The following is a 23,615-nucleotide window of genomic DNA, read 5'->3' as shown; positions in this document are numbered from 1 at the left end:
GGGCCAATCCTTGCTAGCCTAAGCAGCACACTAGTCTAAAAGTTGCTGTCACAAAGCTCTACATTGGTGGGTACTTTTTTGCATGGAGTATCTTCCCTCTCAGCTAAGTCTGGAATTGGATGTTTTCATTGCTGAATGGGGCACAACTGTAGTAAGCCTGAGGCCTTGCCATCAGACCTTGAGGCCTGCCCAGAAAAGTAAGCAGCCTTGCCAAAGGACAGGGAAACAGCAAGAACCCCAAAATTTGGGACCCTCTCCAAAACAGCTGGAAGAGGAGAGTGTAGAAAGTTGAGGAAGAACTGTGAGTGGAAGGAGTCATATTTGCTATCTTTTTGCATTTGTGCAACTCCACCTCTTTCAGCCCCCTTAGCTGGGGAACTGGGTGTGTGAAGAGCAGCTTATTGATTGAATAGGACACAGCTGTGGGCAACCTGACAAATCTCATAAAAGCAAACTCTACCCTCAGCCAGTTCAGGGGACCAGTTCAGCTTTGTTCATGCAATAGTTGGTGAGTTTGTGGTCTGGTAAGAGGCTGAGTGGTGTGGTCAGTGAGAAGCGGTTACTATCAGTACTCAGTTACAGTACTGATACTTTATTGGCAGTTTGTGTTGAAGGTTTCATTGCATATTTTTGTAATTGGTGCATTTTTAAAAACTTGCTGCGTATTGCTTTAAATATATTCCCTCTATTAAACTGTGCAGTAATGGTCTTAAATAAACTGGCTGCGGGGGAACTCCACTGTCTGGAAGATATATTAGATACGGCCAGGAGCAACTAATTTATTTTTGGAGACTCCTCACAAAACAAGCTCCCCCTACCCCTCTTTTAGAAGAAAACGTAGCTGAGTTGGGGTGGGGGGAGAGGCTTAAGCAATAGGAGGCACTGGGGAAGTTAGGCGAGTTTTACACTCTGGAGTCCGACCTAATATCTGCGTGCCCCTCAGCCAATTTAGAATGGATAGCAAATGAACATTCCCAGCGCATTCGCGGCCTCCTTCCTGCGCACAGCGAGGCGTCAGGCTATTATTCCGCGGCGCGCGCCGACTGGGCTGCACGGCTAGTGGGGACGCAGCGTCGCGCCCCCTCCCGGGCTCCGGCGTTAATCGCAACCGCGGGAGCGAACAGGCTGCCGAGCCGCCTCGACAAGCCTCTCTTTGCAGCGAGCAGCTTTTGATCGCGGAGTGGGGGGAGGCGGACCTGGCGCTCTCGCATTCCTGGCATAGCAGCAGCAGCCTCTTCGCGCGGCCCAGCCTCCCCGGCTCTCATTACAGCTGGCGGAGGCAGGCTGTGCGCTCAGTTTGCCTTCCTTCCAGCAGGGGCGGACACAGGCAGGCGCTGCGCGGGGCTTTACATGCACCCCCTCGGCTCACTCAGGCGCTGAAGCCAGGAGGAGCGCGCAAGCCGCGGAGCCGGACATTTGCTGGGGTTGAGCCCTCGCTTCCTGCCCGGCGCTAAGAGCGGGTCCGAACCGAGCCCGCAATTTAGCCCGAAGCCATTGTGGGGCTGCGATGGTCCGGTAAGTTCCGCGCCACGCGGGAGCGACTGCAAGCAAGGGGAGCGCGCGCGAGAGAGAGAATGGCTGTGTGACATATGTCCTTCGGCATAGCTGGAGACCGCCAAGCAGCGGCCAACTTTCCCCGCATTTGGAGTCGGCTCTCACCGTGGCGACTGTCTGGTGACACACTGGTGGGAGATCAAACCATCCAAAACCCGAACTCTTGCTATAAAACGAGAGGGGGGAGACCTCCAAAGTGATTGCCCTGTCTGCTTTGCCTTGGACCAATTTTCTGGCTGTCCCTCTTAAATTTTGATCTGGAGGTGCTTCTCCCTTCAGCTCCTTGCCTCCTTCTGTTGTTCTCTCCCCCCACCAAAAAAGAGAGAGAAAAATATCCCCCACTTTTCCTAGGCTGACTTCATTCTCGGTTCGTGTTCTTGCATATAGCATTGCCTTGCCCGAATCTCTCTCTCGTGCGCGGGCAGGTAACGTTTCCAGACGTGGGTGGGTGGGACCAGGGTGCTGCTGCTTGGGGCTGGGGGGCGCGCGTGGGCTGGGCGGGCAGGTGCTGCTACGGGCATCCCTCTCGCGCGCGGCCGCCTTGGCTTTGTCTGGCCGGCCGCTGGCCGCTGCTTCCCGGAGCCCGGAGCTCTCGCTCTCACTTCGCAGGAATGTTAATTGCAATCCAAACCCCGATGATGTCAGGGCAGAACTATTTGGAAAACAAAGAGCGGGCAGCGAGGCAGGGGAAACTCGAAATACTGCGCAGATGGCAATCTGCTGAGTGCGCTTCGGGCGATCGCTCTCCATTACATGCATTTGGGCTGGAAGGACGGCGACGGGTGGGGGCGCGGCGGGATCCTGGCCTTGGCTGCCGCTGCTTAGGGAGACTTTTTGCATTTTTTCCACGGGAGCGGAGCGTAGAATTTGTCGCAGATAGTTAAGATAAGGAAGCACTCAGAGGTTGGTGGCACTTAAAGACGAGCAGCCTAGCAAAGCAGTGCCGGGGAAGCGTGCATAGGATTGCAGCCTGAGGCTAAAAGCTGTGCGCCCATTCCTAGGACTAAGCTCCACTGAGCTCGGTGAGTCTTAACTTCCGATGGACATGCCTGGATTGCTCCGTCGTTTATTGTTCACCTTTTAAGGAGTGAACTCTCCTTAAAAAGAAATAAGCTAACATTTGCTGCAAAAAAAAGTACTTCTGGCATGTTTGACCCTTTCTGGAATTTAGCATCAAGATAATGGTGTCTCAGACTTTATATACTGCAAAGTGCAGTAGAAACATTTATTCCCTTCGTTAAGCCCCCTTGCCTGGAAAATAGTTATGGAGCTCATAAAATGAGTGCAATTAAAAACCATGAAGCAGCTTGTCCTATTCAATGTGCTACAGAAATACCCAATAATGTCTGGTTGTTAAAATTTTGCAATTCAATTAATCTGCAAAAATTACTTGTTAATACCCCCTCTTTTTCTCCATTTGGTTATTAACTTGGGATAGGGTTCACCTATGCAATTAATCTCAACTCTTTACAGTACAAGTACTTAATATAGCATTTCAGAATGGCATTACAGGATGGAAGGGTGGGTGAACAGAATTAGCCATCTCCTGTTCGTTTTCCGTCTCCCCACTTCCCTTACAGGACCTTGTTTCCCAAATAGCTTACTAAGGTAAACTAGAGCATGCTTTCATTGGAATTGGCTTTGCCCTTTCTGTGACCCTGGTAGTTGAGCCATCGGCACCATGCACTTTTAAAATATTGCTTACGCTAATGCCTTTGGTCATGTGCAGAGTGCCTTTCCTTGGCCGGACTCAGTCTCTGTGCATCAGAAGGTAAGTTAGAGGACATGGGTTGGTTTCCAGCTGTGGAGCCACCCTGTAGCAACTGCAACTACTGGCCGCTCTGCAGCACCGACAATACCTTCTTTGTGAGGTTTCTGTTCTCATTTAAAGGAAACAAATGTTTAACTGGAATTTACCCAGAGACCATTTTCATGCTCTGATTTTCATTCTGGCATTGAGTAAAATATTTGTGTGTCGATTGAGTGACTTGTGACTCCTCACCGATGAAAGATTTTCTGCAGACAGTTTAGTAGATGGTCTCTTTTTAGGATATTGCTAATGGTAGGGTGATTGTTAAACAGGTAACAGACTTGCCTAAATAGGAATGAGCCTTCTGGGAACACCTTATACATGATACTTGACCTTCTTTGCCATTCTGAAATATGACCTTGAGAACTGTTATAGAACCAATGCAGCCTGCAACTTCTAGATTACTATTGTAACTTGTTGGCTGATGCTTACTGAGTCAATCATGCTTCTTTGCTCCTGGCCTGCTTAACAAGGTTGTTGTTAGGAAAAACTAGATTTGAAAAGAGCACATCACTTGGTTCATTCCCCACAGTTTAGCTGTGATACTCTGCATCCTTACTTGGGAGAAAGTCCCATTGAAACCAGACTTTCTTCTGAATGGAGATGCACAGGATCTTCAATAGATTGCTGTCCTACAAAGGAGTTCAGGCCTACAAGCCCAAGAACAGATGGAAGAAAGCCCTATTTGAGACACATTTATTTATGGCATTTACCCCAAGAATTCTGAAAGACACACATCAGATATAAATGAGCAATTAAAACAAACAACTAGTTACTGTTTATCACGCTGGCATCCCAGCTTTTCTCCAAGAAACATGTAATGATATGTGATTTCACCCTCACAACAACCCTGTTAGCTTAGGCGGCCTTCATGAGGGGCATGTGACCTTTTTAAAAACCAGGTCCTAGTCCCTTAAATCTCAAGATGGAAAACTGGAAGGATTTCTTCCTGCAGACTCAACCAAGCAGTGCTTTCTATCCCTACTGACTCTTGCTCTCTTCACTTTTAGGATCATTTGGCTGGGCCGTCACTGTTAGATTCCGGGGATAGTATCTTCTGTACCTTTGGAAAGCGCTTGTGGGCAGCCAGTTTAGCTGAGAATGAGGACAGCTGAGGATTCCTCTGGGACTGTCCTTCACCGCCTCATCCAGGAGCAGCTGAGGTATGGCAACCTCACAGAGAACCGCACTCTCCTGGCAATACAGCAGCAGGCCCTGCGTGGAGGAGGAAGCGGTGGCAGCCCACGGTCTTCCCTTGAGAGCCTCACCCAGGAGGAGAGCCAGATGGTCCAGCAGTCCACACGGCAGGAGCCACAGGGCCAGGAGCACCATGGCGACCACTTCTACCTGGAGAACAATATGTACCACCTCTACCAGCCTCAGCACAAGGGAGAGGAGCTACCCACCTACGAGGAGGCGAAAGCGCACTCTCAGTATTACGCCTCGCAACGAGGCCAGCAGGTTGGGGTTGCCGCGCTCGGGGCGCACGCTGAAGGCGGGCAACGCAGGGCCTACACCTCGGACGCCAGCAGCCCACACCAGGATGAGTCGCTGAAGGAGCTGAAGCACGGGCATGTGAGGTCGCTCAGTGAACGGCTGCTGCAGATGTCACTTGAGAGGAATGGAGCCAAAGCTCAGAACCACATGAGCTCCTCTCACAGCTACCCTCAGCTCTCTAGGCACCACCATCTCTCTGTCCCTAGAGGGAAGCCCTCTGAGGCACCAGAATCTCGAGGGCCTCCTCCAGAATACCCCTATGTCATCCCTTCACAGGAGGCACCAGGGGGTTACCTCCCAGACCCCAGGCATCACTTCAGAGAAGGCCCAGCATTTCAGCATCCTGAAATCAGGTAACCAATCACACTGTTGCTCTTTACACACCCTCGTGTGTTTCAGATGTTGGTGAAAGATGGGATGATTCCACAAAGACTTAGGTGGTGGACTGGGTTAGTCATGCAGTTGACACAAGGGTGGAAATTCATGATTGGCCAGTGTTCGGAAGGTGCTTGAGGAGAACTGATAAGTTGCTTTGCATGGTTGTTCTGGTTCCTTTGGTTGGAAAGTACCTTCCCTTTTTCCAAGAATGGAAGTGATTTTGAAATGTAAGGAATGGAAGTGGGATGTGGTAGATGGGAGATAACAGACTCAAAAATTTGTGTACCTGAGCAGCTTGAGAGGTATAAACTAGCTTCCAGTGCTGTTGTTTTTCCATATTTACCTTTAATTGTGGAAACCACCTTCCTTTGTGGGCTTGAATGTTTGGTTCTGATTGATTGATTGATTAATTGAATTTATATACCACCCTATACCTAAAGGAGGTCCTAGTGAATGTAGAAAGGTAGCAAAGCAAAAAGAGATGGACATTTGCCTAAAGATGCTCATTGTCCCAGGAAAGCAAAGAAGCTGCAGGTTATAGAAATATTTGAAGGAACGAAGCACCCTACAAAAGAGAAGAGGGTTGCTTCATTGACTTTTAGCCTCAGCTATGAAGTAACTAAGTGAAAAGGCTCAAAGTTCACATGGCTTTGTTTTGGGATAGGGCGGGTCAGGGCTTCACCATTAGCCAATCAAGTCATGCACAAAAGGATGGGGAGGAGTCAAAGAGTTGCTTTTCTTCCTGTACCATGTACAGCTTCATATTTAGGAAGATGGTATATGTGAGATTAAATCTAGGACACATGTAAGCAAGGTGGGAAAGGAGAGCAACCATGTTCCGCTTAGCAGAAACTGCATGTGGTTCTTTGCAAAACCTTTTCTGGTTAGAGGGTGGTAAGTGATGAGTGTTTTCAGAGGTGGAACCAAGGTGACCAAAGTCTGCCCTGCCTTGAAAATGGGGGACTAGTTTTGGAAAACCGTTAAAATGATATACACTGAAATTCAACCAGGGGGATACGAGGAAGTCACTTAACAATGTTACTAAGTTTGGTTTAAATATGGTTGAGATTTATGTTTATCTGTTTGTTTAAAAAATATTTTGGAAAATCAATAAAAAATTGAACAAAAATGAAAATGGGGGACTTATCCTATCTCATTAACATGCCATTGCCCTTTCAAGATTGTGAGTTGCACTGCCATACTATATGAGTATGCTGAAGGTTGATCTTCGGCATTGTACATCATTCTGAAGTTGTCTTATGAAAGACTTACTTGCTCAGGAATATTCTATTCTACTGATGTCTTAGGACATTTATAGCTGGCTTCACAGCTGCCTGCCACAGTTTATGACTTGCTGGCTAAAGCCAGCCCCTTTATAGAAGCATGGGGTGGGGACTGGGAACAGAACCATGGCTTGCTTTCTGTGAGGCAAATGGTAGTGAATGCTGACAGGAAGAGATAATGTTGGAGACAGGAAATAAGCCTCTTTCCAGGGGAACAAAAGGAGAGGGTGGTGGCTACATGCTGAGAGGAAGGTGCATTTATTCTTGCTTGCTCCAAGATCACTTCACAAGAATGTCTGAATAAGCCTCAGTCAGATGAAATCATATATTCTTGGACAACACCTTCCCATTCAGGCCCCAGGAAAGTGGCCATTTGAATTCTAAGAATTTCAAGCTGTCATTCTGCAGATGTTTGAGTTGTGAGCAACCCCTTTAAAAAAAAAGTCAGGCTTGTGCATATCATGGATTCTTCTAGATTTACTAAATTGCCCATTTCATATTATCAGGCCATACTTGATTATTGCATCCAGATAATGAGCATTTAAACAAGTTCACAAAATTTGTTTTTATTGACCATTTGAACATACCCAGATTAAGCTGCAGTCCTCCCCATACTTCAAAATAATTATGGAGAGGACTGTAGCTTAATCAGGGTAAAGCCCGATTGGACTCAATGAGGCTTGCTTTTGAGTAACCATAGGTATATACCATCACAATTGACGCTCAACCATTGACATAAATTGGCTTACTTCTCTGACAACATGATATTATGCATATTTACTGTGTTCAGTGGGTTTTCCTCTAACGTGTTTAGGATTGTAGCCTAAGTAAATGCATTTAGCATCCAGGTACAAGTAACTTCAGTAGTAATCTTAGCTGCCACAGAATTATCAATCAGATCTGCAGAATAATAAATTAATCTTAATGTATACAATTTTTTCAAACTGGCACGTTCTCCTTTATGGATTGTGCAATATATATTCCATTGTGAATCAAAATACTGGTTTATTTAATGCCAGGAGCTGTAAAAGTTTGTGGTGAGTGGCTGCTTCTTTCAACACAATTCTGTACTCCTCTGTGTTTTAAACATGTGCCAAATGATGAATGAGATCACGTTTGCTCTACAAACACAGGGAGTCTGGGAAGGAGTAGCTTGTAAGGATGCAATGGTTGCGAAAATATTATGGCTTTAAACATGGACTCCTCTTTACCCCAGTTCTTATCCTCCTCTTAACTATTCTGATTGACCCACACTTTCCTTCACAGTCAAACTTGGCCAGTGAAAATTTACATTTTTTAAATCAGTGGTTGGCACTGACTGATGCCATAGAGTCCATGTCTTATGAAATAGGTGCTGTGTCTTTCTCAAAAAATAAATTGGGAGGTCTTCAAGAATCTTTTCTGCCTATAATAATTCGCTTCCTATAACCCTGGGTGGGGAAGTGGGAAGAGTAATTTATGAGGGAATACAATAGGAGTCTAAAACAATCTGGCTTGCTTCCCCAGACGCTTGGAGTGGAATTCAGTGTAGAGGTATTGTGACATTTCTCCTTGTGAATTGGAAAGTTCTCCTCCAGGGTGCAGGCAGGATGATGGTTCAGGGTGCACACAGGAAGGCGGGTGGAAATCCCATTGTGTTAGCAAGAATTTAGTTGAATTGCTGAGCTTGGGAATAAGCCTCATGGATTTTTCGCTGACTGAACATGTATAGGATTATACTGTTAGTGAAAAGTCAATGTGAAAAGTCCCTGTACCATTAGGTTTTAAAGCAAGAAGTTCAAGTTGCCGTATCCTTGAGGCCTAGTATTTTGGGCTGTTCATTTGAGTGCATCAGGTACCTGCTTGGAACTAGGGTTTGCCCAGTACTGCTGCAAAAATCAGTGCTCAGGCCTTCTTGCCCAAGGTGCTTGCCTTTAATTCCTTCACCTTTGCTTTCTTTATAGAGTGATGCAGGCCCAGATGCCCCAAGCCTACCTGCCCCACCAACAGGCTGCCCTGTGCCATAGTCCTCTGGGGTCTCTCACTCCTGCTGGGATGGAGGCTCTTATGTCAGCCCAGGCTGCTTCTGCCACTAGCCACTTGTCCCAAATGAAAGCCGTGTTGATGGACAACGAGACGTTGCTGAGAGAGAACGAGAAGCTCCGCAGGGAAAACGAGATGCTGCGGAGGGAAGTGGAAAACTACGGCGAAAAAGCCAGCTGCATACAGAAGGTAAAAGAGCAGGCATAGTAGCTGTTGTTTTCTGAGGAGCTCACTCGACCCAAAGCACTTGCAAGAGATGCAGACCCCTTATGGGTTGCATCTATTCCAGGCAAGATACTCCACGCCTGACAATTGCTCCTCAAGGTGCAAGAGCTGGGGTGAGGAACGTCCGGCCCAAGGGGCAGGGTCTGATGCGGCCATCTTGGTCTTCCAAGTGTTGTCTGGCTGTACTGTTCACCGGGTCTGTGGTGCTCTCTCATCTGGTATATTTGCTTAGCTGGAATGTAGCCTTGAGTGGTGAAGCTGCTGCTTGCTTGTCTGGATGGAGGGTGGAGAGGAGGATGGGGGTGTTTGTGGAAGCCTCTGGTCTTGTATGAGTGGAATGTAGCCCACTATACAAAGGTAACAATTGCATTCTTTGCTCCACCCACTATTGTCTCTGGCCCCACTCACCACCGACCTGTAACCTCTGGGAGGTTGCCCATGATGGACTGAGAAAGAGTCGCAGCTGCTGTTCTAGAGGTTAAATCCATTGTTTGACATAAGAAATGGATTCCTTAAAGCCACTTCTTGACTGCCTCTCTTCTAAGTTGACATAGCTGGTAGCAAGACTGCAAACATGCCTTCCCCACCTCCTCCCAGAGGTGCAGCATCTATTACCATCAGCCATGCTGGCTGAGGATGCTGGGAACTGTAGCAAACCAGAAAAAAGAGAGAAGAAGCAACTCAGGATGCTGGATATTTTATTTATTTAAAAAATCCAAGCAGGAGCTATAGGAAAGGGGACAAAATATCACATAAAATTACAGAGCATAAGCACATAGGTTTTCGTCCACAATTAAAACAGACGAATGTAATTTCTTTGAAGCCTAAAACCAATGGAATAATTTTATATCCTCAACATACATACTCAGTATGCAAAATTGAAGCAAAGAAGGTCTGGAGGGCACCAGTTTTTGTAGGGGAGCTATGGTAGGAGGGTTGCTTTTAAACTGTAGGAAAGGTTCACAGCTAAAGTTGCTTTCTTTGCATACTGTGTTGAAAGAACCAGGAATGTTAAAGTTGGAATTTTTTCTTAGTGTTTCTCCTCTCCCAATAGGGCTAGAGAGCTAGTTTGTATCTCCCAGTATGATTTTAGGACTAGCTGCAGAGAACTGGCTCAGTTTTTAAGGAAGGTAGTCATGTCAACAAGCTCTGGCCCATAAGTGTGGGCCGGGGGGGCACATGTGGCCCTTGGAACTCTCCCCGTTTATACACTTTACTAGTCCTGCTCTACACGCCCCCCAGGTGTTTTTGCTTGGTTGGAATGTTCCTTGGAACTCTGTTAATGCATCCTGCTTACATGGATGCAGGATAGAACCATGGGTGTGTTTCTAGTCTACTGTACAAAGCTAAAATTTACATTTGTTGCTTAGCCCAATTTTGACTCTGATACTGCCGTCAAAGGCATGTGGCTCTCAAAGGTTTCCTAAAAGGGAGTATGGGCCTCAAACTGGTCCCCTTGATGTAGCAGACCCTCCAGGTGTCCCTGTTTTCCAGGGATGTCCTGATTTAGAGAAGCCGTTCCGGTTTCTGATTTGATCCAAGAATGTCCTGCTTTTCCTTAGGACGTCCCTATTTTCATTGGAGAAATGTTGGAGGGTATGGTAGGATGTCCTTATTTTCATTGCTGTCTGAAGGCAATCCTGCATAGGGAAGTTGTTTTTTTAATGTTTTGTTGTTTTTATATATGTTGAAAGCAACCCAGTAAGAGTGTCTGGGGGTATAAATAGTAAAATTATTATGGAATGGGACATCCCTATTTTCATCAGAGAAATGTTGGAGGGTATGCTGTAGTGAAAGTGTATATCCAGGCCATTATGAACCAGACATTGTGGCTGGGAGCAGTCCTGATGCTCCCTAGAAAATGCCTCACAACCCCAGCCTTGTCTTCAGGAGCATTTCCTGAAATCCTTTGACTCTTGTCTTTTGTCCCCCAGAACAGCTGTCGTGAAAATACATCTCCCTTAATTTTGTTTAATCACCCCCCCCTCCCCATTAAGCAGCTGTGGAGCACAAGCACCACAGCACACAACAGGTCTTAAGCTGCAGCAGTTGTTGAGTGCATAGAAAAGAGTCCATTCACCACCTCTATTAGCAGTTGTGCCCTCTCCCTATCAAGCCCTCCCTGTTGGGGTCTGCACTAAGGCGAGTCACAGAAAGCCTTTTGTGCAAAGGCGCACAAGGAGAGGCCTGTTGTGTCCCAGCTTCAGCCAAGGGTGAGACTGCTCCCTTTTGAACTAGCTAGTTATTTGGGGACTGTAAGGGGCACGTGCCAGGGCTGCAGAGGTGGGGATGCAGAGGGAATGTGCCAAGCCTGCAAAGGAAAGGGGTAAAAATGGAACACATAATTGGATGTCAGGACCCTGCCAGCTGGTACTGGGGTAGGGGTGAGGGAAGAGAAAAGGAAAGAGTGCAGAATATACAAGCACCATTTGGATTTGTCTAGCACTGATAGCCTCTCTGGGAGAAACAGAGGGAGGGTGATAGGGATGAATTTTATTGCTTGTTTTCAAAATAAGCGCCAAGCCCTGTTAACTGCTGAGAGCTCAAGCCCCAGCTTATGCTAGATAGCTGAGCAAAGCAGCAGAGCATGGGGCACAAGTGTTTTAGGAAATCCGAATTGCACACTGGCTTGTTTGATTTACCTTGGAGTGGAATCCAGAAACATTGAGAGCTTTTTGGGCTGGTATTTTAGTTGCATATCTGGGTGAGAAGGCAAGAGAGAGAGTGTGTGTGTGTGTGTGTGTGTGTGTGTGTGTGTGTATGTATCATACATGAAATTAAGTGTCCCATACAAACTTTAAACTGCATTGAAACCATTTTAATGGCCTTGAGTTGTCTCATTAATTCCTGGAATTTGTATTTAGTGAGGGTGTCCATTTACTCCAAATTCAAAAGTCTCAACTTTTTAAAAGTAAATATTTTTCCATTAATTGCTTGTATACATTCACATGCAAAATACTGCTGTAATGGAGCAGTATTATTAACAACCAATCTGGCAACAAAAGGACATGGTTTTGCTCAGGAACAGCATCTTGGGACAGGTACATAGTAAGCAACGTCTCCCTGTATACTACATCTTTCATTTTATGCATGCCTTGCCATTTTTTCATGCTTTTCCTGTGCTTCGCCTTCCTGAGCCTATTTGTTTCATGAATCAAATCAGCCTACAAAATTCAAATCCATATTCAGAACCCAAGTTCCAGTTATTAAGAGATGGTTGCCTATATTCCCATTCAGTGTGCAAAGTACATATCTTGAGCAGTTATCACTAAGAGGTATTCATATATCTTCTCATACAGACTATTCATTTTAACTAAAGTCTCTTTGCTGTCTTCTTTAGCTGGAAACAGAGATTCAGCGAATTTCAGAAGACTATGAAAACCTAATGAAGGCATCTTCTAAGAGAGAGGCATTGGAGAAGGCAATGAGGAACAAGAAGGATGGAGAGATGCGGCGGTTGCAGGACTTCAACCGAGATCTGAAAGGTAAGATGACAGAGATGGCCTAGTATACCTTGGTCCCAATATCTGTGTAGAGGAAATTTTTGTTATAAGAAAGACTGCAGCTTCCAATCCTGTATACCTTTAAAATAGAGATGGGGGAATCTGTGGAGCTTCAGGTGTTGTACTACAACTCGCTTCATGCCTGTCCATTGCCCATTCTGACTGAGACTGATAGAACCTCAGAGTCTGGCAATATCTGGAGTGTCACAGTTTAGCCACTCCTGCTTTAAAACAAACTCCTTAAGCAGGCAGTCGAATTGCACGTCTGCTCACGAGAGGCCCTGACTCTATTCATATAATTGTGAATGAGCTACAGACTTATGCATTTCCTCCTCCTCTTGCATGTGACTTCTCTATCTTGTCTGTTAAATTGTGGGGCTTCCAGTTGTGATTTTGCAGTGTGTATGCCTATGGGAATCTGTTTAGCTATGAGCTGACAATAAAGAGGGAAGCTGTGCACATGAGAGCAGAAGAGCGTGCAAGCCCATGGCTTATCCAGTCCTCCAAACCATTGTTTGGAAAACTTTCCAGACTGCATTGTTTAGCTTGGTAGACCCTGGAAGCCACATGATAAAAAGAAAAATTAAATACCCTGGGTAATATCAGCCATTATTCATGCTTAGGAGTAGACCTCCTGAAATAAATGGACTTGCATTACTTATCAATATATTTCTGTGGGCATGCTCTTAGTATAATGAATGTTGGATATCTCCCCCTAAGTTTCTATACCCTGGCACTAGAAGAAAAATATAATAAAGAAACCCAACAAAGCAAAAAATGTGGTAAGAGTGTCCCAAGGCTTTGAACTCAAAGTGTTGCTGGTTCAACAGCAACCCTACCATTACCATCTGCAACAGGAATGGGAAACTTGTGGCCTTTCAGATTGCTGTTGGACTACAATTCCCATATTTCCTGACCATTGGCTATGTTTCCTGGGACTAATAGGAGTTGGAGTCCAACAACATCTGGAGGACCACATATTGGTAGCAGACTGCCATCACTTGACAGGTTATACCACTCCTTTCTATTACTCCACAAACCTCTGTATGAAATAAATTAAATCCTGATTTATTTATTTTCTTTCAATTTGCCACAGAGAGGTTGGAATCTGCAAACAAGCAGCTGGCCAGCCGGGCACAGGAAAACCAAGAAGGGAACCAAGGGACTATGGCAAAACTTATTGCCCAAAGTAAGTCTCTTCAAAAGGCTTCTGCTGTTGTGATTGTAGCTCTAACCTAGTTGGGCTGGGTTTGTTTGTTTTTTAACAGTGTGGTCCTTATTCCTGATGCTTTCCTGTGAATGGGTTGGGAAGGGAGGAAAAGTAAAGGTTCCTTTAAGATTGAAGAGGAGGCGTATCCTCTCTTGGAAGCTTTTTGCCATTCCCCAGAGAGCGCTAAGCTGTTCTTGGCACTTAAACTAGAGGCATTAATCACCACAGCCATCAGTGTGACCTGGATTCTTTGCATTCCAGGGGCTGTTACGGCTGTTCCAGCACACAAGCTACACTCCCTCTATTAAGAATCCTGGGCCCAACTTGTTCATTCTCTCCTTCTCTCCTGCTATTGTTCTGAATTTTTTGAAAAAGGAGAGATAGTTGCCAAGGGATGGGGATAATACTTGTTCTTAAGTTTTCAGTATCCAACTTAAGGAAATGCCTTCAGCCCTTGAAGATTTCTCCTGCTCCCTCTCAGAAGCAGATCTTTCTTCCTGGCCTTGTAAATGCAAAACTGATATTCTTAAGCAAGATCCCCTGTGCACAATGACTCAGAAATAACTTACTCCCTCATAAGTTTGTTAGGGCTGCAGTAAAAAGGGATATACCCCAATGGCCTCTTTGTTAGTGGCTCTTCATTGTTGAAACTAAATTATGGACCCAAGCCCCAGTCCTTCGCTTGTATCGATTCAGCTTTATATCAACCCCACTTCTTGTAGTCTGGGAAGATACTCCCTTGCTCAGAGTTATGAGAGTGAGGGGAAGGGATCTCCAGAACCGATGCAGGAACTGCCAGAGCTCTTTTCCTCCTGGTTCCTGGTAAGGTATGAGGGAGGCAGCTCTGTAGCCAGTCCAGACATGCATGGTATAAAACTGCAAACACTTAAGTAGTATTTATTTTAGGCATGTATATACATTGGTTTTCGTGCAATTCGCTTTTGTGAGGAAAGCGACTACAAATACAGTTAATTATAACAATAACTGAAGCTTTTCAGATGACTGTGCCAAGTTCCCACAGGTTTTTCTTTTTGTTCATTGTGGGAAATGTGCATGGTGCCCCCATCATGATCATATCATGGAAAACGAACAGTGTGGGAACACCTAAATCAGGGCATTGATACCTAGGATCCATAGCATAAGAGAGAGCATCTTGGCACAAATTGGTACACTCCCATGCCCCATGGTGTCAGTCAGCTTCCTGGATACAGGTCCAATGTAACCTCCCCCCCCACACACACAACCTCATGGAATAATTAAACAAGTTAAAGGTCAATGGCTACTAAGAATGGAGGCAACACCCATTTCTCTTGACTTGTTGAATGGCTGGTTTAGTTTGTGGTGGCTAAAAGTTATTGGTTGATACTGTGTGGTTGGTTTTTGGCTGTGTTACCTCCCCCCTCCCCCCTCCCCCAATTATGTCCATGGGTTAGTTGTAACGACCTTGCCTTTTCCTCATGTTCTCTCCCAGATTATGAACACCAGCAGGAAAGGGAGAAGCTAGAGCAGGAGGTTGCACGGTTGCACAGCGCGAACGATGACCAACGCCGGCGGGCAGAGCTGCTGGAACAGGCTCTGAGCAGTGCCCAGGCTCGGGCCGCCAAAACAGAGGACGAGCTGAGGAAGAAACGGGCCTATGTGGAAAAAGTGGAGAGGCTGCAGCAGGCACTGGGCCAGCTCCAAGCTGCCTGCGAAAAGCGCGAGCAGCTGGAACTGCGTCTCCGCAACCGGTTGGAGCAGGAGCTGAAGATGCTGCGGGCTCAGCAGGTGAGAAGGAAGGCCGCTGTGCTTCCAAACTGGGGCTATTTAGTCATTTCTGAAGAGTTGCAACCCTGTTTCTTCCCCTTGAAAGATGCCCATCAATTTCATTTTTCCGTAACGTGAAAGGAAATGCTTATAAAATATTAGAACAGTGGCATCTCCAACCCAATAACATTGGGGGGTCCTGAAGCCTCAGGTGGCAAATTTGGAGCCACATCCCGAAGAGATTAATATTATAAATAATACGATTAATAGATGTGGATTGCTTTAAAACTAAAAGTGCCCAAATTCTCAAAAGTTGTTTGGGTTACGGTTGTATACACAATAACCTGGAAATAAATCCCAGTGGCGTGAATGGAACTTAACTTCTGAGTGGACACATTTGGGTGTGCACTGTTAATTCAGGGTCATTCCCAACACCAAACACATTACTGTAGGTGTGTTGATAGGCTGTTTCCACCAGTAGCCCAGAATGCAGACTCACTTGGGCCTCTCTTCCTCACTGATGATCTAGAGACAGATGGGAGGCCCTAGTGGAGCATCACCCGAGCTGAACCCCCACGTGCTCTCTGAGCAGCTGAGAGAAAGGGAAGAGAAGATCTTGGCCCTGGAGGCTGATATGACCAAGTGGGAGCAAAAGTACCTGGAAGAGTGCACCATGAGGCAGTTTGCCATGGATGCCGCTGCCACGGCGGCCGCACAGCGGGACACCACCATCATCAACCACTCCCCGCGCCACTCGCCCAACAGCAGCTTTGACGAGGACCTGCTGCTGGCAAACCACAAACATCAGGAGATGGAGAACAGGTTAGTCCTGCGTGAGGTGGCATACAGGGTTACTCGTCCACTGCTCTGGTCCCAACGCAAAGGGAATGATTGGTCCCCTTGGTGCACTGCATGCCTTGAAAAAATGGCTTCTTTGCTTACATCCTGAAAAAAAACATGCCAGGGGAAGCTTGTGCTCCTGGTGCCTCTGAAAAGTCCCTTAACTAGTCAACAGCAGGAGAAACAGAGACAGGGCTTGGAGGGAAATCTCCATTGAGCTGCAGGAGAACTAGAGTCCGAAGGCCTAGAAAGGCTTCTGGTCTGATCCAGGAGAGATCTCCATTGTTAGGAGGGCTAATGGCTGCATGCTACTTTCAGGATCTGCATGCCTCAGAATGTCAGTTGCTGGGGAAACAATTATTATCATTCATATATATATATATATATATATATATATATATATATATATATATGCAGGTTTTGGTGTCCTCGGGTGTCTTCCCGTGTAAAAGTTGGGGTGTCTAGGCGACGTTTCGATGAGGTCTCACTCGTCATCTTCAGGCTGGTGCTAGCTGGAAGGTTTCCTCCCCGTAGAGGTGAGATATTTGCTTTCGTAGATTTTCACGGGTACAGGAATGCAGGTTTTGGTGTCCTCGGGTGTCTTCCCGTGTAAAGCACCAGCCTGAAGATGACGAGTGAGACCTCGTCGAAACGTCGCCTAGACACCCCAACTTTTACACGGGAAGACACCCGAGGACACCAAAACCTGCATTCCTGTACCCGTGAAAATCTACGAAAGCATATATATATATATATATATATATATATATATATATATATATATATATATATATATATATATATATTTCTACCCTGTCTTTCAAGACAGCTTGCAGATTAAAAACAAGAACCACAAAATACAACAGCAGGGTTTAGAGCACCTGTCCTGCTTCTGAATTTTCCATAGGCCTCTGGATGGACCAGGATGCTGAAATAGATTGGCTTCCTTTGGTCTGATCCCACAGGGTTCATCTTCAGGTGCTTCAGAAAGAATGCTTCCTGATGTCATCCCGCCTTTTTCCTCACATTGTGTTTCCCCCCCTCTCACTTCCCAGGTTAAAAGTACTTCATGCGCAAATACTCGAGAAGGATGCTGTCATCAAAGTCTTACAGCAGCGCTCTCGCAAGGACCCTAGCAAGGCTAACCAGGGCTCCCTGCGGCCTGCCAAATCTGTGCCTGCCATCTTTGCCGCTTCTGGTACCCAGTATTGGCCAGGTGCCTCTGTCAGCGAAAGTGGTTCCCGAGGGAGTCCAGGTAATAGAGGCTTTGCTTGATGCTAGACAAAGGGAGGGAGGGAGTCTATATCTAGAATGTATACAAGGGTGCTTTTTCTACTAGCTCCTGTTAAGCTTCCCATGAAACACTTGATGGTAGCTATATTTTATATGGAGTCGGCATTCTTTAGCACCCACTTGTTATTGTGCTGCTTAGGAGTCCGTTTCAGGAAGCAAAGCTTGGACACTTGCTCATGCTCATGTTCTGGATAAAATGCAGAAGAGGGTATTAGCATGCAGTTCTAGGACCCCCTCCCAAAAAACCCCCAAAAACCACACACAAGGGCTTGTTCTTGGAAAGCTCCTCAACTTTTGCGAACCTCTTCTCACTTCTATTGTGTTTGCTCATCTAAATGGGGCTCCTTTTCTCCTTCCTCCAGCACCCAAAGCCTCAGCAGAAGCAGCCACCACATCAGCTTGTGTCCCTCATGCCTTCCATGCCAAACACGGCAGCAAAGATGGGAGTACGCAGACAGAAGGCTTACCCGAGGGGACTCTGTGTGATGAACCCCAGCCTGAAAGCAGCGCCAGCAGTGGCAGTGCAGCAAATTCCCTAGGTGAGTGCCAGCGGTTGCTCTAACCTACAGAGTGCGGCTGTGAGGCTACCCTAGTGCCTGCCAATCTCCTAATGGGCTCTGCTAATAGCTGTGCTTGCAGTAAACCCTGTGAACTGCCTCCCCACCCCCCACCAGGGATGCCAGGCAAGGTTCACATAACTAAGAGGTGAACACAGAGCTGCTTTCAGCAGGCTAAATGCCAGGATCCAGATTCCTGCCATAGTGACTAATCATGAGTTTCGTGCAATGCGGTACAGGATTATCCTCTAGGAGCAGGTGGAGCAGAAAGTGGTGGGGGGGCAGTGTGTTTGGAGGGGGGAGAGAGGGGAGATTAAACAAAGGCTTATGCGGAAAGGCTGCATTGATTAAAGCTCCCTAAATTCCTTAGTAGTCTCTTAGAGACCCTTTTCCACAATAATGTCCCCAACTTCCCATTGTTGAAATAGCTTGGTGCAGAGAGGAAAAGTTCTGAAGGAGGATTCAAGACAGGAAGGCGAAATCTTGAGTGTCTTCCTTCTCCTACTCTCCACCCATCCCACACTCCAGAGATGATGGTACTTACCTCTACCTGTTGGGGGGGGCTCTTTCCACACCCAGAGCTGTGAACCCAAGATATTTATCCCCTGCCTTGAACCTACAAAGAGAAGGTGCCTAGGCATGCATCAGCTTCATACTAGGAGCTGGTTTTGATCAGCCTCCTCCAACATGTGGGTTGAATGAATGACAGATGCCCATGGTTAGGTCAATGTGACATGTGTTTCATTAGCATGAGGCAAGAGCTGCAGGTTTTAGTGCCTTGGCCCATCAAGTCTTTTCCCCAGCGGGCTGCCTGTTTGCCAAGTTATTTTTCAATAGATGTCTCTTGCGCCTCCCTCACCCCCTTAGTTTCTGTCATTAGGATAAAAGGTTTGACTACAGAAGACACACTGAGGTCATTGATGGTTTGCACTGCTGCCTTGCAAAGCTTTGCACTCCTCCGCAAAGCACTTTGCGTTATAACACGGGCTGTGTTTCTTTTTCCTCGCAGAGATTTTGCCAGCTGCTAAAGCCGTGGACTTGTCAGACATGGTGGAGATTCTCATCTGAGGAACTGGGGAGTGGGAATCCTCCAAGCACATGACCAGATCTTGCCACTCCTTAGCAGATTGCTGCCTTATCAGGGGATGGTAACAAACCAAGAGAGCAAGGACCGAAGGAAGCCTTCAGAGAATTAGGATGGCGTGTGGCGTGCAGGGCAAAGACTTTTCAAGAAGGACTTGAAGGAAAACCCCACGCTGATCCTTTGATTTTTTTCAGGCACAAAGCTGTGGCGGCAGCATGCCTCTCTGTTTGGGTTGTGAGCCTTCACGGTTGCCCAGGCAGGTCTCTCCCTTCCACCAGTGGACTGAGCAGCAGCAGCTGCAGCAGCAGCACCATCAATTGAGGCCAGTCCTTGCACGGAAGCAACTGCTCCATGACTTTCTTAGCCACTGGCGTTCCCAAGAGATGGGAAGGCAAACAAAGAAGCCAGGTGGGACTCTTGTGCTGCCTGGATATGGCCCAACAGAGTGCAGGGCAGCAGCGGGGGGGGGCATGCTGGGGTTTGGCACCAAACGGGTTGATACTCCTGAATCACTGGGCTCCTGGCAGGTACCTGGACCTGAAGTGTAAGCTGTTGTAAGCAAAGAGTATTTGTCTGGTGCTTGGTGTGGCTAGAACGAATTCCTTGCACCTTCTCCCCTCCCCACTCCCCCCCCCCCCCGTCCACTTTTCAGCTCCCAGGCAGAAAGACTGCTGCCGATACTGGGGATTGCTAGCAGTGTGTCCCATTGCCTGGGGGATGGCACATGGCCTGTCACAGGTACTGGGGAAAGAGGAATAGAGGAGATGGGTCCCATCTCTGTCTTTATTTTTGTAAATAACTTATATAAGAACAAGCCCAAATAGTAATCAACATTTCAGCCACCGCCCCTCTGTTTGGCTCTTCCTGTCCCCTTTATGATATCTGCAGTGGATCTGCTTGATTTCTCTCTTTGCTCCACATCACTTAAAGTTTCCCCCCCACTCCTTGTTTTGTTTTCAGAATTTCTTCAGTGTTTGCTTTTTCTTTTCCTCCATTTCATATCCTGTTTGTCCGGAGTTAAATATCCGCCTTCAGAGTCCTTCAGATTCCATTTCCTTTGAAGCAATTTCCCATGATGCTTCAGACTGGAATTTCCCTGCTCTTTGTTTGAACAGCAGCCACAAGCCAAGTGCTTCTGTTTTCCTGGAATGCTGTTTCCAAGCTGTTGTCGTCTTCTTCTTTTTTTAAGGCAGAGGCATCCCATGTGGTATAGATCAGCACAGCTGTATTGGGATGAATGGCCCTGATCCCCAGTTTGTATAAAGCTGGTGCCATTCCCATCAGCAGAGAATGCCATGTGGTTGAAAGCAGGATCAGGGTTTGGGCCTCTCGCTGATCTGAGCGATGCTGATTTGCAGGCGAAAATCATTTAGAAATGAATTGGAACTATTTCAAGAGAGCGAGGGAAGTATGGTGCGGTATGTGTGTGGGGGTTTGTGCTTGGAGCCTTGTGTGTTTATGAAGTGGAGAATGTGGCCAGCAGCTAGTAGTAGTTTTCTAAAAGAGAAAAAGGGCATTTGTGGGAATGATGCGAGTGAATATGCAGATTCTTTGTGTCACGAATGTGCCTTTAAGAAAAAGTTCTGGACAAGGACTGATTACTGGTATATCATTTCTCTAGAACCACTCCAGAATCTGCAGTACAACGCAGGAGCCTTTTACACTCCCCTGCCTACTGACAGCTGGCTTCTGGCAGTAGTCAGTTGCAATATTCACCAAACCTTGGTGCTTGCTTGAGTCTGCCTTCACACACCTTTGTCTCTGCTAAACGTGTGCATTTGCTGGACAACTGCATTTTTTTAAAATAAAAAAAATCCCCCTTCATATAAGTATGTAAAAAGGTGTTCAGTTATTGTGCATTGTTTACAAAGTAAAAAAAAAAAAGCAAAAAAAGTTATGAGAGAAAGATACACAGCTTAATATATTTTGCATTAATATTGGTATTCCTGTTTTAAGTATTTTTGTGCTGTGAACTTTTTTCTGCCAAAGACAGTGAGGGGTGTTTTTTTCCCTTTATTTTGGGTGCATTTTAAGTTATCTTTAAGTATTTAAACGTAAACCTGACCGTTTTATTATGCCGCCCTATACCGAGATTGCTGTAGCATTCCACTTGGTATAACAATATTTTAATAATAAATAAATATTGTCTAATAAACTGTGAGACTGTTTCTTTTCTATGCCATTGTGATGGGGAAGGGCAATAAATCCACACATTGTAACACTTGTCGTGCTTCCCTGTTGTCTTCTGGGCGCAATCCACAACTCCCTTCATAAAAGCTCTATAAACAGCTTGGGGGTGGAATTTACCTGAGAAGCTACTTCCTCTTTCTCTCTCTGTGGTTCATAATGCAGTCCTAATCATATACATTTCTATTCTGAAGCAAGTCTGTGCTGTGTTCAATGGAATTCAGTTCCAGGTAAGTGTATGGACTTGTAGCCTATACACTTTCCTGGAATTAAGCTCCATTGAATTTAATGGTACTTCTGAATAGACATGTATAGGATTTGATTTACTCCATAACCTACTTCCTTAGCCCAAGGACCTCAGTGGCATCTATGCATACGTCTCCTCCACATTTCCCCCCCTCACAACATCCCTGTGAAGTAGACTTCGCTGAGAGAAGGTGACTGCCCCAAGGTCACCAAGGATTTATGTCTCCAGGTCCAACACGCTAATCAGCTTGCTACATTTGCTCTTTGGAATGCACTGTGAGCATGTTGGTAACATTACTCATGCAACATATTCAGACTGCAGGCATGCATAAAAAGTTATTCTTGTTGGCAGCTCCACAATTATAGAATTGCCCTTGCTCACTCCAGTCTGCTTGTGGGTCTTTTGGAACCGTGGTCTTATTTTCACTACCTTTTTTAGGGTAGGCTTTAGTGGGCCAGAATTAATACATTCAATTAAATGTTTGGGGAGAAGGGAATCCCTTGGCTCATTAACCATGAAATTCTGGATTAAGACTTCAAATTTATATATCACACCATCACTGTACCTGGCTTGGGTAGTGGGAAAGTTTAAATGATGATTTCCTTGTTGCCTGCTGTTGCACTAAACCTGCACTAGATGAGGTGGAGCTAATGAAGAACTGAGCCTACCCAACTTCACTATGTCAAGGGTCCCTCATCTCTGATTTGACCATAGCCTTTGGTCTTTGCAGGTTCTCTGTCCTTCCTATAACACCACATAGGAAATGTAACAAAAATCACAGAACAATGAGCTGGAGTGCAGGGAAGATGGATTCGACTTGGGCATGAGAAGAAGCTTCCTGTCTGAGAAATTGGTGGAACAACCTGGTTGGGCAGTCTTACTCACTGGAAGTTTTTAGAGACAGCACTGGAAAATTCCTTGGCACTCATTAGTTTAGCACTTCCTGCCGAAAGGCAGATGAGCAGCCAGGCAAGATCTGCACAAGACTAGGTGATGGGAGAGCACAGCTAAAATGCGAAGAAGACTTGCAAGATGATGAGCGGCCTTTGTGAGATTGATTCCTGTAAGGTTGGGTTGGGTTGGTGGTTTAGTACTTCTGCAAATCTCCAGGTTCCCCCAAGCATGTGATACCTCCCTCTTGTAATACTGTAATATAAACTATTTTATACAAAATATAATGAAAGTAAATCTCTTTATTCACTTAAAATAAAAACTATAGAAAGTCACAAACTATAGGAAATCATAACCAAATTATACTTTGCATTTGTAATTTTGATAAACAAGAAAATAAAAAAGCACTATAATACGCAAGTGAAAAATGTGTCGAGTCCATTTTTCACACAGCGTTAGTCCTCCTGACAGTAGTACCATTGAAATTCAGGACAGAAGCCAGAAGTGGTGGCCAGCTGGCTGGCCTGTAAATCTGCCACTGCCTTATCCAGACTGAATCTTCATCCCAAGCCATGGCTTCCTCCTCCTTGCACTGCTCCTTCTGCAAGCCCAATTCTTCATGCAAATTGGCAGCAGCAGAAGCAGTGGATCCCCAAGCTGACCAAGGAGGAAGAAGGTGGCCAGCAGCAGAGCCAGTCAGCCTGGGGGTCTGGATCCTGGGACCCCTAGCAAGCAGAGGAGCCAGGGGAGCAGAGCCATAGCCTCTTTTGGCTGTCTCCCACCCACAATCCCTCGACATGCTGTAGTTTGCAGTACCATCCATCTGTCGCCAAGTGAACTGCAGCGTGACAACACTCTTACATTTTATTATATGTATAGATAAGATATGCTGGATGTCATCAGCAACTTTAACAGCACTGGAAACGCTGGGTGGCTGAGCAGTTGGGATGTTGATGCTGTCCAGTACCATCTGTTGTGCCTTGATAGTTGCTGTATCCAGTTACCAGACCAGCAGCTACAGGTACCAGTCTGCCCACTAGTACTTGCTATGACCCATGTGAAGTCTCAGTAAATATCCTTTAAAAAAACGTGATACTGTACACAATAGCTGATTTGCTTTTCCTGCTCATCTCTTGTTTGTGTTGGCTTGGCTTTCCCTACATTGAACATGGCCCCTTAAATAATCCCACATTTCATTTCATTCCAGGGATTGGACACCCACCTTCCATCCAAACAGTGGAGGAGACTCTCAGAGTGAGTGTGGCAGGGGCTGGTGTAAGTGCCTTTC

At 46.1% G+C, this 23,615-nt stretch overlaps 1 protein-coding gene across 2 annotated transcripts; it reads left to right on the top strand.

Annotated features, from left to right (window-relative positions):
* The first annotated feature begins 1,257 nt into the window (after positions 1–1,257).
* Positions 1,258–21,157, top strand: AMOTL2 (angiomotin like 2). Of its 2 annotated transcripts, none has more exons than XM_081910391.1 (10): positions 1,258–1,515; positions 4,375–5,214; positions 8,466–8,733; positions 12,110–12,254; positions 13,369–13,461; positions 14,954–15,249; positions 15,758–16,050; positions 17,124–17,323; positions 17,724–17,900; positions 18,928–21,157. In XM_081910391.1, exons 2-10 carry the CDS (start codon positions 4,466–4,468, stop codon positions 18,984–18,986), a joined length of 2,280 nt encoding a protein of 759 aa, XP_081766517.1. In that variant the 5' UTR covers positions 1,258–1,515; positions 4,375–4,465; the 3' UTR covers positions 18,987–21,157. The 2 variants fall into 2 exon arrangements, with proteins under 2 accessions (XP_081766517.1, XP_081766518.1); XM_081910392.1 differs by lacking the exon at positions 1,258–1,515 and adding an exon at positions 2,370–2,576.
* Positions 21,158–23,615: the final 2,458 nt, after the last annotated feature.

Source organism: Podarcis melisellensis, assembly GCF_964234715.1.
Source record: "Podarcis melisellensis genome assembly, chromosome: 5".
Lineage (NCBI taxonomy): Eukaryota > Metazoa > Chordata > Lepidosauria > Squamata > Lacertidae > Podarcis > Podarcis melisellensis.
The sequence above is the reverse complement of the archived record's forward strand: the minus strand, read 5'-3'. Positions and strand labels throughout refer to the sequence as shown.